The following is a 14,031-nucleotide window of genomic DNA, read 5'->3' on the forward strand; positions in this document are numbered from 1 at the left end:
GACCCTTTTTTTCTGCCGCAACTTTTTATTGAGATAATAATAAATCAATTCATTTTGGAGGGCCTTTCGCAATCCATACAACTAATTAATTAATCAAAATAATCATAATATTTCTTGGTTTAATTAGAAAAGCAATCGTTAGTTGCAGCTCGAGGCTTTTGCCATTTAGACCTACTCATAGTGGGAAGAATAAACAAAACAGGAACTCGAATAAGAACACGTACTACACTGTAAACTGTTGGCGTTAAAGTTTAACGTCAGAGAAGAAGAGAATGTACAATTTAGTTCAGACTTGAGCGCTGCCCGTCTCTGGCTTTGTAGTTTCCCTTCTGCGCAGAAGATAATTGAGGGTGAACGGGGAAGAAGAAAGCCTTGTATATCTCGTTTTCTAATTACATCACTGGGCAAAGTATGCAACGGCTCTGAAATGCGAGGTTCTGTTTCGTAAATAGTAATTTTGCGCCGTGGTTCAAATTGTAGTGTCGCTTGGTTATTCTGAACGAGCCGGTTCCCCGTGTGCCTCTGGGAGAATTCACTTGGCACGTCGATCACTAAATGGCAGGCCAAACCACATCGATAGTTATTTCATTGAGATCTATTCAGAACAAAGGTTGGTATTGTTGATTGCTTTAGCCCTGGGGTCACAACCTGGTGCTCTATGGGCCTTCCTCAGTCGCCTGCGTTGACCTAATCTGAATATAGAACAGCCGAAGCGTCGCATATCGCCAAAAACTGAGAACGACAGCAAGGTTTTGATTCAAAGACGTGCAAAATGGAGATGGATAATGCTCAAAACCTGTGTGAATGTCATGATGAGGCTGTTACAGAGACACAGGATCATCCTCAGACCAGGACCAACCCAGAGCCAAATCAGGTCTAACTCGCACAGGACTGACTCGAACCAGGACTCGCACTGGTCTGACCCGAACCAGGACTCGCACAGGACTGACCCGAACCAGGACTCGCACTGGTCTGACCCGAACCAGGACTCGCACAGGACTGACCCGAACCAGGACTCGCACAGGACTGACCCAAACCAGGACTCGCACAGGACTGAATCGGGTCCTAACAGAGCCACAGGGGGAGAAACTGCCTCGCTTTGCACCTTTTCTTGTGTGGTTTTGGTATCGCTTAACACTCACTGGTTTAAAATGTGCATTAAGATTTGTTTTTTCAAATTCAAAAATACGTTTTAAATACACACAAATGCACCAAACTTATATCAAACAGTTACTCACGGTTTAATAGGTCTGTAACTTGGTTATAAATGTAATTGTAGGTCAACTCCTTGCTCATAAAGTAGCCCTAAACACGCCTGCTTTAGGCGAACTTAGTTGTGAAGAACACCTTTGAAGAACACCGGTGTCATGAGTTGGGGGAACGTGACAAAACTGTTGTTGGATCCAGGGCTTAAAGGTGGAATGGACGTTTTTTTTCAGCAAATTTTTTATCATATTTCCTCGTGGCGTGGATAAATCAATTGTCCTGCCACGTATCAATCATAAAACGCACCTACCGCTCACCTGCAGCCGCGTCAGGCTCGTCCCCACGTTTCCGCGTGCCTAAGCGCATGGATCTATCATAATATAGTTCCCTCAGTGTACGGGGCAAAATGAAGACGGAGAAAGACAGTTCGAGCTGACGCAGAAATGGGAGACGAGAGATGCGATGCGCTCCGTTGCGCTAATAAACAAACGCACGTGTGTGTTGTATCAGTCCGCACGGGGGAGTGCGCATGCGCACTTCCGCCTGCGTTCTCAATTCGCCGAAAAATCGTCCATTGCGCCTTTAATTTGATATATAAAGTTTAATGATATGAGCAATACTCTTATTTTGGTGGATCTGCCAACTATGCAAGGAATTATAATGTCGTCTAAAGGGAGAGATCAAGCCACTGTTTGTACCGTTCCCCAAGATTAAAGACTCCAGGCCAAAAGCGTTCATGTAACTACTCATTTACTCCAATTTCTTACCAATTAACGTCAGATGCTTGTCGGATCCACCAGCATATCTTCTTTACCTTCAAAAATCAAGCGTTTGTGACTTTTATTTCGATAGATTGGTGGTTAGATAGAAACTTAATCCACTGACCAATCAACTAAAGCTTTTTAAAGGCGATGCATTCTTTTTTTCAGGTACTTATTGAATTATAACACAAGTACATCATAATATTAAACAATAATATTGATCTAAAACGGGTTAATAATAGAAACGGTTCCATTGATTTCCTATTCCAAAGTGCAAGAAAATAACTGGAAGTGACATCACACTGGAGACACTCATTCCAGTTAAAGTTAATGAATAATTTAAACATAAGAAACAACCTTTTTGACCCCTAAACACTAATTCAACTAAATAAAGGTGCTTTTGTATGTTTTTATTTGTCAAAAAAACAAAACATTGACAATAGGTTAAGTTTTGGCCCAGTGGTTGTTGAATAATTATACACCTAAAAATGTGCTATTCTGGGATAAATGTTTCTAATCATTTTTAGCTCAATTTTAAACATATTTATCTTAACTCAAATTTAGTTCAATGAGTTGTCCAACCTGTCACTTTAAGAGCCCTACATGTAATAATTGCAACTCAGTACAGTGATGTGGGCGGGGATAAGGGGGAGGTGAAACCGGAAACTTTCTGAGCATTTGAACCTCAGTCGCAGCAGGACAATACGATTTACCCCAAACGCGCACGAATCAATCCAAATACACCCGCAATGAGGACGAAACACCGCTGCAAGGCAAAGCAAGACAAGTTTATATGTAGAGCACAACTCGTACACAAGGCAATTCAAAGTGCTTCACGCAACAGGACAGAAATCACAAAACCTTCTTCACTATTACGATTACTATTGACATTGCCAGTATGACTGCGTCTCCGGGACAGGCACATCACTTTTAGATTGATTCTTTCCCATGTTTGACCCTAGACGTCAGCGCGCTGTCTGCCTCTGCACACGTCTGTGCTGAGCGTACCTTAACGATCTCCCATTTAACCATGTACATAATCGATCATACATTTACAGGTTTAACCCAGACCTAAAAATGCATCACAGACAATAATAGTGCTACATCGCGGGTTATTCATAAGACTGCGCGCGGACTTGGACGCGAGGGGAGAGCGGTGATTCAGCGTTGAGTGGGTGGCCAGGTGCCCCGCTTCCCTCCCCTCTCTCGCTTCCCTCCTCACAGCTAATAACACGCCTGTACATCTCCGTTCCCATTTGGGTTTGAAAATAGTCCGCCGCCCCAGCTGTTCGTCATTACGCCCGCGGTGGAGGAGCGCGGCGGTGTCTGTGCGCGCAGATAAGCCGCGGAGCGCGTCTCCGCCGCCTCGTGCCGCACCTCATTAAGCCGCGTGTTTGTACTCCTTTATTGCGACTGCAAAACAATATTCACTCCCCCTCTCTGGAGTTTACGGACGTAGTTATTAAATGGAAACACGGCCTCGTTGCCTTTGCCATCGATTTGAGGGCAGCGCGTTACTCTCGAGGTTTTGCCCGGCTGAATGCGCTGCACATTTCCACTCAAAGTACGTCTCAGCGTGGGGTCTTCTTGATAACGTCCCCTAAAAGTAGTTTGTATTCAAATGAAATGTCTTGAAGGTAATGCATATTCGAAAAGCCCTAGATGCCCGTTTTACCTCAGAATTTGCACATTTGATGGTGTCAAGTCAGATTTTGGAAGTATTATAGGTCAAATGGGACACTACATATGTGTTCCTGGATTTGTTGCTATGAAAAAATTACAAAGCATGCAAGCAGCAACTATATATAATGTTTATACCACTGTTGATGACGCTCGAGTCTGCAAGCTGCACATTTTTTCACTGGAAACTTCCATATACTCTTATTTAATTGTCACGTTTCAGAAAATACCCCGAAACCCTTTCAAAATAAGGTGAGTTGTGAGTTATAGAAACACATTTAAAACTACAATGATCAAACTTTACCCATTGCATATTACAAAATGATTGAGCTCAAAAACATTATAGAACAACAATAAGACAAAGTCACAAATAGATTATTGGTGTTTGACTTGTTCCTCTGGTTTTCCAATGAGTCACACATTTCACACAGATTTAATTTCCAAGTATACCAACGATGCTGACATTTGGCTTATACGTTTAGTTTAGTTTAGTGCAATGTTAAGCCAATATGTTTGTTTAAGTCTATAAATAATAAGTCTATTTCATTTAAATGTGGGTAGAACTTGTTTACATTTACCTGAGAGATTTTTCTAATAAATCGTACTTTCTGGCACCAGACTTTTACTCCTACTTGAGTGAAATATTGAACAGTTTAGGAGTTTTCTTAAAGTTTTGGTTCCTTTCCCACAAACACAGAAAGCGCATTATTCTTTGATTTGTCGGTCTGAAGTAGATTATTTAAGTAATTTTTCACCCTTAATTGAGTGTATTTGGGTCAATACTTCTTCTACTTGAGTATTATTATTTCAACGTGACACTTACTTTCCAGAAATGATGAAAATACACAAATAGTCTTGAATCCACCTGCGTTTTATAGGTTAGTGCCAAATTCAGTTGCAAGCCTTAGATTTCTGTATCCTGCTTTTGGTTTATTTGCAAACCATATAATAATAATAATAATAATAATGATAATGATAATAATAATACCTTTTATTTATATAGCGCTTTTCAGTGACATATACAAAAAGGGGGGGTATTTACAGACAGGGGGGACAGCACGTACAGTACACAATAATGTACACAGTCTGAGAAAGAACAGATCAAATAAACAAGACAGAAGAAGTACAAAGAAAATGACTGCGTGTCCTTGTAAATACTCTTTTAGAAATGTAATGTTCATAATGCAGTCGTTTTTTCTTTGACAGAGACGACTTACAAGAAACACTTTGTCCAAAACTGTGAGCCTCATATGCAACATTCAGGCTGCTCAGAATCCACCCTCTGCAGTGAGCCCCCTTGCTCCCACCTCCCCCCCCCCTTGCTCCCACCTCCCCCCACCTCGCGCACAGTGGGTGAGCAGTTATTAAAGGGGCGGGCTCGTGTCACCAGCAGCGACAGTGGGTTTGGCCGCTGTCACATAAAAGTCCTGCTCCGCTCGTTCCACCGGCGGAAGTCTCTCCTGGAGCCGAGTCGGAGCTGAGCCGCGCGCGGGGAGACCGGACCAAGGCAGCGGGTAAAGTGTGAATTCTTTCTTCTCTTACTAACTCCAAGTTGCAGCCTGGGCAGAATGGCGTAGGTGTCTTGGAGAGCGATCGCCTGCAGCTGCTGTTTCTGTAGGTTTAGGTGAGTTCTGGAGATAAGATGACAGGTCTGGACTGCACAGAAACAAACAAACAAACAAATACATTGAGGGAATGGCCTGAATGTCCACAATGGCACTGTGTACATGCAGTCTTCAATTGACCATAACCAGTCGACGCGTATTTGCATTTTACGCACCATCACGCGCGCCTTGCCGCTGTTCACGTGTGCGTCTCCTCTCCAAACCCGGGTTAGTGTTGGCTGTGCTGCGTGTAGTCGTGAGTGTACTTCCGTGAGTGTACTTCGTGTGAGTACTTCGTGTGTGTACTTGGTGTGTGTACTTGGTGTAGAATAGACGTGATGATGTGATCGTGTCTCTCTCACCAAACCCATCCTCTCTCTCTCTCTCTCCGTCAGGCCAAAGACGCACGGACCATGGCCTCGCACGCGCCCCCCCACGTGCCCTCTGACAAGCGCTTCGTCATCTTCTTCGACTTTGACGAGACCATAGTGGACGAGACCTCCGATGACCTGGTGGTGCAGACGGTCCCGGGGCGGCATCTACCCGACTGGCTCAAGGACACGTACCAACCGGGCCGCTACAACGAGTACATGCAGCGCGTGCTCGGTTACCTGGCGGAGCAGGGCGTGACGGAGAGCGACATGCGCGCGGTGATGGAGAAGATCCCCGCCACGCCGGGCATGCTCACGCTCTTCCAGTTCCTCCGCACGCGGCCGCAGACCGACTTCGAGGTGGTGCTCCTGTCCGACGCCAACACCTTCTTCATCGAGTCGTGGCTGCGGCGCACGGGCGCGCGCGGGCTCTTCCACCGCGTCATCAGCAACCCCGCCACGTTCAACAAGGACGGCCGCCTCGTGCTGCGGCCCTTCCACTCCCACGACTGCCCGCGCTGCCCGGTCAACATGTGCAAACAGGCGGTGGTGCGCGACTACATCACGCGCCGGACGCAGGAGCGCGGCCGGCCGTATCAGCGGGTCTTCTATGTCGGGGACGGGGCCAACGACTTCTGCCCCGCGCTCGCCCTGGGGCCCCGCGACGTGGCCTTCGCGCGGCGGGACTTCCCCATGCACCGGCTCATCATCGACACGCACGAGTCCACGCCGGGAGCGTTCAAGGCGGTGACGGTGCCGTGGACGAGCGCGGACGAGGTGGTGCAACGGCTGCGCAAACACGTGACAGAATAAAAGCAAACAAAACGTATCCAAAGGACAATCAGACCTATCTCAGGGGACAGGGGCCGGAGCTCAAGTCCACACGTGCCTCAGCCGCAGCTCACGTTCAACACTATCACCGGGTTCATCGTTGTGGCCCCTCTGTGTGTGTCGTTGTGGCCCCTCTGTGTGTATCATTATGGCCCCTCTCTGTGTATCATTATGGCCCCTCTCTGTGTATCATTATGGCCCCTCTCTGTGTGTCATTGTGGCCCCTCTCTGTGTGTCATTGTGGCCCCTCTCTGTGTGTCATTGTGGCCCCTCTCTGTGTATCATTATGGCCCCTCTCTGTGTATCATTATGGCCCCTCTCTGTGTATCATTATGGCCCCTCTCTGTGTATCATTATGGCCCCTCTCTGTGTGTCATTGTGGCCCCTCTCTGTGTGTCATTGTGGCTCCTCTGTGTGTGTCATTGTGGCCTCTCTGTGTATCATTATGGCCCCTCCGTGTGTATCATTGTGGCCCCTCTGTGTGTGTCATTGTGGCCTCTCTGTGTATCATTATGGCCCCTCCGTGTGTATCATTGTGGCCCCTCTGTGTGTGTCATTGTGGCCCCTCTGTGTGTATCATTGTGGCCCTTCCGTGTGTGTCATTGTGGCCCCTCTGTGTGTGTCATTGTGGCCCCTCTGTGTGTGTCATTGTGGCCCCTCGGTGTGTGTCATTGTGGCCCCTCGGTGTCCTAATAAAGGAGGCTCTTAATAGGCCTGGGGCTTCAGAGAGATTCTCTTGGCTGCATTTTAAGACAATTAATGAACAAAACCGCTTTAGGTCGTGGGGTTTATAACTACAACTGCAAAAACCTTTAAAAATTAAACATTCAGGGGAAAGGTTAATGAGTTTAAGCCAAAGATAGTTAGTAATGTTATTTTTGTAATGTCCTGTGTATATTATTTACCTGTCTGTCTGTGCTGTGCTGAAATGTGTATAAAACCAGCAGGAATAAAGCCATAACTGAAGCTATTTGTCTGAATTTTGCCACACTAACATTTATGTGATTCCACTCAATCACTTAATCATAATTCACTAAAGTTAAGTTCAATTAAAAATGCATCCAGGCATGACATAAGGGGCAGTGTGCTGACTCAAGGTTATAGGCCAATCATAACACTTTGCCTTGGACTTCATCTGCAGAGTGCATCTCCATGAGCCAACAACAAATATGATTATTTTTGTCAGGATTGCCATTTCACACTGCATATTTAACTCTTACATCTATTATAAGACCTTATCTATAATGAGAGCGTACTATAATTTAATATGAGCTATAATGGAAAAAGCCTTTATAGTCTGAAGTGCGCTCTAATGTGTCTAACAGGCAAATGAATACGTTATTGTCCAAAATCCTACAAAAACATTCTTAAAGATGTTCTACAAATACAGTTTCCATTCCAGGAGATGGCAAATCAAAATGTTACTGTCAGTTATTTCTGTTACGTGATCTTTTTCATCGACGCCCAAAATCTAACAAAAAGATTCTTCAAAGTGCTTTAAAAAGAACATTTTCCATTCCATTCAATTCAGTCATTCAATTTAATATTTTTTTTAATTTTTTTTATTTTTTAACCTGACAAATCCCTGGTAAAAGAGTGAGCGGTTCCTGTACCCCGGGTTGGGAAACATCTTGGATCAGTGGTTCTCACACTTTACCAGGCTATCCCCTTTCCCAAGACAATACGTGTATTTCCTGCTACCATAATTAAAGTATATTATTTCTACATAAGGATTATTCCAAAGATTTTACCGTAAATAAATCAAATAGCTTATTACAACTCCACACGCCACACTCTCAAAAAGAAATGAGCTACTGTGTTAATGTGAGATGAAATGACGCCCCCTAGAGGGACTAAGAAGTAGAGACAGAGAGGACTAAACAGCTCCACAAGAGGCGCTGTGGAGCAAGGCGCATATCACACAAACTCCGCGAAGAAGAAATACCGGAAACTCCTTCGTGCGCATGGCGGTATTTTGGGGATTATTTATGTAAAAAGCTGAACTTTTAGGACGTTTTCATAAGAAACAGATCTGTTGTGCACAATCGAAAGCAGGTAAGACTTCATTAAATTGTCTCTTAATGATTAAGGGTTCGGAGCTGACCCAAAACATCTCTTTTTACCCACAACGTAGCGGTGTCGTTGCCTCATTCATTTCTTTGCATGGTTAGTGGTTAGCATGCTACATTAGCCTAGTGTTTACAGTAGCGTTTACATGTTTATTGTTCTTAAAAAGAGTTCCCCGTTGTCTGTTATGTCTATTTCCTTAGTTTGTCTCTAAACCAAGTCGAAGTTGAGGTCTTTGTAGCGTTATAATTCCATCTCTGGCATCTTCATCTCATCCATGCACACTGTGAAAAACATTTGTATGGTTATTATAAAGCTTACGGTCCTTATAGTGGTTGGATTTGGATGTTCTTGTGTGTTCACTATTTTACTGGATTTTACAGCGATCCTCAGTCCAAAATCCTACAAAAACATGGCTAATCAGGGCATGAAATAATGTTACTCCCACATTAATCTGCCATTTATTCATTTAGCTAATTATGATTGTATCCATGTATTACTCCTGGCACAAGAGCAACTTTAGCAGAAGATATTAAGATAAACAATATGCATTTGACACAATAACCTTATGGAACGATCACCCTTTTCTAAATGTACATTACTGTTAACAACATGAGCCTCAATAAATAAATGCATAGTAGAATAAAACACATTAGTAGTTGTTATTTAGTGTTGTATCAATTATTTAAGGACCTTCTACAGCTTAAATCTTTTTGTACTTGATAGAAAAAATAAATAAGTTCCCCACAAATACAAAGAAAATGGGCGCAAACTAACTAAAGAAACCGAAAAAATATTATTATCAATCACATATGATTAAAGTTGATTTAGTAATTATTGTGACAGCCCTGCACTTAAAAGATATATATATATATATATATATATATATATATATATATATTTGTGTCCATTTCCTTATTCATTTTGACTTCTTGCCCACTGTGTTTCAGCTCGTTTGAAAATGGAGGCCGATCTTTACGATGAGTTTGGAAACTACATCGGGCCGGAGCTGGACTCGGACGACGATGACGATGATCTGGACGCAGAGGACAGGGACATGGACGAGGTACAGTCCAATATCCCCGGTTTAAAGTGTTATTAATGATGCATATTTGCTCAGATGTTGCTAATTACACCCATATCATTGTTTCATAGTCACATGTGTTACAATAATACATTCTAGTCATCCAGATGTACAAATGTTATTAAGACAGATGATGAACTTGGCATTGTATCCATCTTATAATAAATAAAGAAGATACTTTTTAAACTTAAATACCGGTATTTTAATGATCAACTTTACTATGCCGAGTCCTATTATTGAAGTAAAGTGGTTGATGTAACAAGTTTTAGATTTCTTTTTTGTCTTTCGCAGCCATTTCGCACAATAACATGCATGTTTCTTGAAATGTTAGAAATGGTCTTTTATGACTTTCGGGGTTGATATTCCACTCTTTTAATGTGCTTTGGAGCATAATAATGAAAATTATATTTGCGTTGCATGAAAAAATGTCTTAATTTGATTATCTACTCAATTAGATCAGATGATTCTTGGTGACGCGTGTCGGTCAATCAATGCTTTTTTATAGAAACTGTTGTGTTTGGAAGAAATATAATTACTCCTAATGGCTCTTTAAATCCACAATATTTTCTATTTAAATTTATTTGCCCTTTGGTTTGCCCTTGTACTTGTCGTTTTCCGTCTCAATCAGAAAGAAATTGGATTACTCTCATCACGTCAGACTGTTTGTATGCCATAATCTGATCTGCTCCAGAAATCAGATTACGATCAGATTTTTTAAGTGCGCACGTAAACGTAGTCAGAGTCCGTCCATTCACAACCCAAAATGCGTCCCTCTTTTACATCTATGTGAGGTGGTCTTCCCGGCCGCACCTTGTACAAAACCACTGCTTATGACACGTCTGTACGTTTTTCATTCCGCGCCGTAACCAGAGGGACGACGACGAAGACGACGAGCCCGCTGACGCCGATGATGAAGTCGTCCCGGGGATGGAGGTGGTTTTACACGAGGACAAGAAGTATTACCCCACGGCAGAAGAGGTGTATGGTCCCGAGGTGGAGACCATCGTCCAAGAGGAAGACACACAACCTCTCACAGGTCAGAGACGACGCAGAGACGCCAACACAGGCTTTACTTATCAAATCTAAATGCATCTTCGGTCTTTCATTTAGTTATAATGTTAGTTTTTATTGTTTGTCCTGCTTTATGTGGCGGGTTGCTTGCTGGGTTGTGTTGCTTGAAGTGTTTGGCTGTAGACAACTTCTGAAACATTTTTGGAGTTCTCAAAATAAGATAAAATAACCTTTTATTTGTCCCACAAATGGGGAAATTCCAGTGTTGCAACTCTGACATTATTTCTCAGTGTTGCACATGATTATGAGAGTATTGCACGTGATACATAATAATATAAATGGATGAGTTTTTCGTAGTTTTTCAAAGTTTACTCAAAAAATTTAATATTGACCTTTTTTTTACATGTATATCATCACTTTTGTCCTTTATTTTATGTTACCTGAGTATGAATATACACTTAAATTGTATCATTATCTAAAATTATATGAGTTGGATCAATGTAAAATAGTTAAATCGGGTCAATCTAACATTTTTCGAGCGTTGTTTGTTTGGTTCTTTTACATCTTGTGCAATGTATACAAATTAGTTGTATTGTCATTTCAGAGTGGTGTTTTTGACATCTTGCGTAAATTATTATTTCTTATTTTCAGAGCCCATCATAAAACCTGTAAAACACAGGAAGTTCACGTTGATGGAGCAGGAGTTGCCGGCCACGGTTTATGACATGGAGTACGTTTTAAACCTCTTCTAAGCTCACATTCTTAGATTTTGGTTTGTCCCATTGCCGTTTTTCGTGATCATAAATAAATGTATGTCTTGTTTGTTTTTGTATTTTAGATTTCTCGCCGATCTCATGGACAGTCCAGAGCTGATACGTAACGTTACCTTGTGTGGTCACCTCCATCACGGCAAAGTGAAGAGCATGTTTCTTTTTTTTTTAATAACTTCTAAAAATCTACCTTTTTAAAAGCATTTAACTGTGAATATTTGTTCCGTGCAGACTTGTTTTGTCGATTGCCTCATTGAGCAAACGCATCCAGAAATCAGAAAGCGAGACGATTTAGATGTAAGTGCGACATTTTGTGGACAATATTACGTCATGTTTGTTTACTTTATTTCTGCATTAATAAACCGTCTTTATATTCCAGCTCCGATACACAGACATACTCTTCACAGAACAAGAAGTGAGTTCATAAACACCCCTTTTCCCTGTACTCGTTGCTATATTTTCCCTGTGCTCGTCGCTGTATCTTCCCTGTACTCGTCGCTGTATCTTCCCTGTACTCGTTGCTATATTTTCCCTGTACTCGTCGCTGTATCTTCCCTGTACTCGTCGCTGTATCTTCCCTGTACTCGTCGCTGTATCTTCCCTGTACTCGTCGCTGTATCTTCCCTGTGCTCGTCGCTGTATCTTCCCTGTACTCGTCGCTGTATCTTCCCTGTATCTTCCCTGTGCTCGTCGCTGTATCTTCCCTGTGCTCGTCGCTGTATCTTCCCTGTACTCGTCGCTGTATCTTCCCTGTACTCGTCGCTGTATCTTCCCTGTACTCGTCGCTGTATCTTCCCTGTACTCGTCGCTGTATCTTCCCTGTATCTTCCCTGTGCTCGTCGCTGTATCTTCCCTGTGCTCGTCGCTGTATCTTCCCTGTGCTCGTCGCTGTATCTTCCCTGTGCTCGTCGCTGTATCTTCCCTGTACTCGTCGCTGTATCTTCCCTGTACTCGTCGCTGTATCTTCCCTGTACTCGTCGCTGTATCTTCCCTGTGCTCGTCGCTGTATCTTCCCTGTGCTCGTCGCTGTATCTTCCCTGTGCTCGTCGCTGTATCTTCCCTGTGCTCGTCGCTGTATCTTCCCTGTGCTCGTCGCTGTATCTTCCCTGTACTCGTCGCTGTATCTTCCCTGTGCTCGTCGCTGTATCTTCCCTGTACTCGTCGCTGTATCTTCCCTGTACTCGTCGCTGTATCTTCCCTGTACTCGTCGCTGTATCTTCCCTGTACTCGTCGCTGTATCTTCCCTGTACTCGTCGCTGTATCTTCCCTGTACTCGTCGCTGTATCTTCCCTGTGCTCGTCGCTGTATCTTCCCTGTGCTCGTCGCTGTATCTTCCCTGTGCTCGTCGCTGTATCTTCCCTGTACTCGTCGCTGTATCTTCCCTGTGCTCGTCGCTGTATCTTCCCTGTACTCGTCGCTGTATCTTCCCTGTGCTCGTCGCTGTATCTTCCCTGTACTCGTCGCTGTATCTTCCCTGTGCTCGTCGCTGTATCTTCCCTGTGCTCGTCGCTGTATCTTCCCTGTACTCGTCGCTGTATCTTCCCTGTACTCGTCGCTGTATCTTCCCTGTACTCGTCGCTGTATCTTCCCTGTACTCGTCGCTGTATCTTCCCTGTACTCGTCGCTGTATCTTCCCTGTGCTCGTCGCTGTATCTTCCCTGTGCTCGTCGCTGTATCTTCCCTGTGCTCGTCGCTGTATCTTCCCTGTGCTCGTCGCTGTATCTTCCCTGTACTCGTCGCTGTATCTTCCCTGTGCTCGTCGCTGTATCTTCCCTGTACTCGTCGCTGTATCTTCCCTGTACTCGTCGCTGTATCTTCCCTGTACTCGTCGCTGTATCTTCCCTGTACTCGTCGCTGTATCTTCCCCGCGCTGAGTGACTTTTGTGTCCCGCAGAGAGGAGTTGGCATCAAAAGTACTCCCGTCACCATGGTGCTGCCGGACTCCAGGGGCAAATCCTACCTCTTCAACATCATGGACACGCCGGGCCACGTGAACTTCTCCGACGAGGTCACGTCCAGCATCCGGCTCTCCGACGGCGTCGTCCTGTTCATCGACGCCGCAGAGGGAGTACGTTTCGTTTTGCCTCTAGAACGCGCGGAAATTCGATTGTTGTAACGCCAAAAGTCCAGGCACAATTAGCAAATCGCGAAGACGGCAGTTAAGATGTGTGGAGCTTTCGTTCCTTTCTGCTCTCAACAAGATAATTTTATCACGATTGTCTCTCTCCTTTAAGTAGACATGAGTGACAGCTAGGAGTGTTTTAGTGTTGCGATTATTGTGAGGAAAAAACACAGCACGATTTAAAAATTATTTACAATTATTGAATATTATTGTGACGGAAAAACTCATTTTCTTTCCTTCCCGTGGTCTGGCATGTGACCGTTCCTGAAGTTTGTTACCGGCTTTACAAATTATAATTATCGAAAAGACAAAATAACGTTAAATATGACGACAACATCCAGTTAAAAAGTGATTTACACCGAGGTCTTTTTTTTGGGACGATAGATTGATCTGAAAATACACAATTTTGCTTCTAAAATTGTGATTTTTATGTTACGATTATATTGTTATCGATTTAACTTAATAATCTTCCTAACGAAATCCGACGAATCAAGTTGTCGAGAAGGTTTAAATTAACGCCAATT

The 14,031-nt window shown here is 43.6% G+C and overlaps 2 protein-coding genes across 2 annotated transcripts in view; both read left to right on the plus strand.

Annotated features, from left to right (window-relative positions):
* The first annotated feature begins 5,024 nt into the window (after nt 1-5,024).
* On the plus strand, nt 5,025-7,419 carry phospho1 (phosphoethanolamine/phosphocholine phosphatase 1). Its single transcript, XM_072442897.1, has 2 exons — nt 5,025-5,161; nt 5,647-7,419. The coding sequence occupies exon 2, from the start codon at nt 5,665-5,667 to the stop codon at nt 6,433-6,435; it is 771 nt and encodes a 256-aa protein (XP_072298998.1). The 5' UTR covers nt 5,025-5,161; nt 5,647-5,664; the 3' UTR covers nt 6,436-7,419.
* Nucleotides 7,420-8,377: 958 nt separating this feature from the next.
* Nucleotides 8,378-14,031, plus strand: part of eftud2 (elongation factor Tu GTP binding domain containing 2) — a 28,241-nt gene continuing 22,587 nt past the window's right edge. Inside the window, exons 1-8 of the mRNA XM_072442898.1 lie at nt 8,378-8,508; nt 9,471-9,586; nt 10,475-10,640; nt 11,267-11,345; nt 11,454-11,529; nt 11,617-11,682; nt 11,765-11,800; nt 13,280-13,453. Of these exons, the coding sequence (XP_072298999.1) occupies nt 9,482-9,586; nt 10,475-10,640; nt 11,267-11,345; nt 11,454-11,529; nt 11,617-11,682; nt 11,765-11,800; nt 13,280-13,453 (702 nt within the window). The 5' untranslated portion in view covers nt 8,378-8,508; nt 9,471-9,481. The remainder of the gene's footprint in view (nt 8,509-9,470; nt 9,587-10,474; nt 10,641-11,266; nt 11,346-11,453; nt 11,530-11,616; nt 11,683-11,764; nt 11,801-13,279; nt 13,454-14,031) is intronic.

The sequence above is a fragment of the Eucyclogobius newberryi genome, unplaced genomic scaffold, assembly GCF_026437365.1.
Source record: "Eucyclogobius newberryi isolate DKJ021-1_F unplaced genomic scaffold, fEucNew1.0.hap1 SCAF_13, whole genome shotgun sequence".
Lineage (NCBI taxonomy): Eukaryota > Metazoa > Chordata > Actinopteri > Gobiiformes > Gobiidae > Eucyclogobius > Eucyclogobius newberryi.

Bases quoted from the DNA above. Each gene is read 5' to 3' on its own strand.
- phospho1 (XM_072442897.1), top strand. From the start codon at position 5,665: ATGGCCTCGCACGCGCCCCCCCACGTGCCCTCTGACAAGCGCTTCGTC.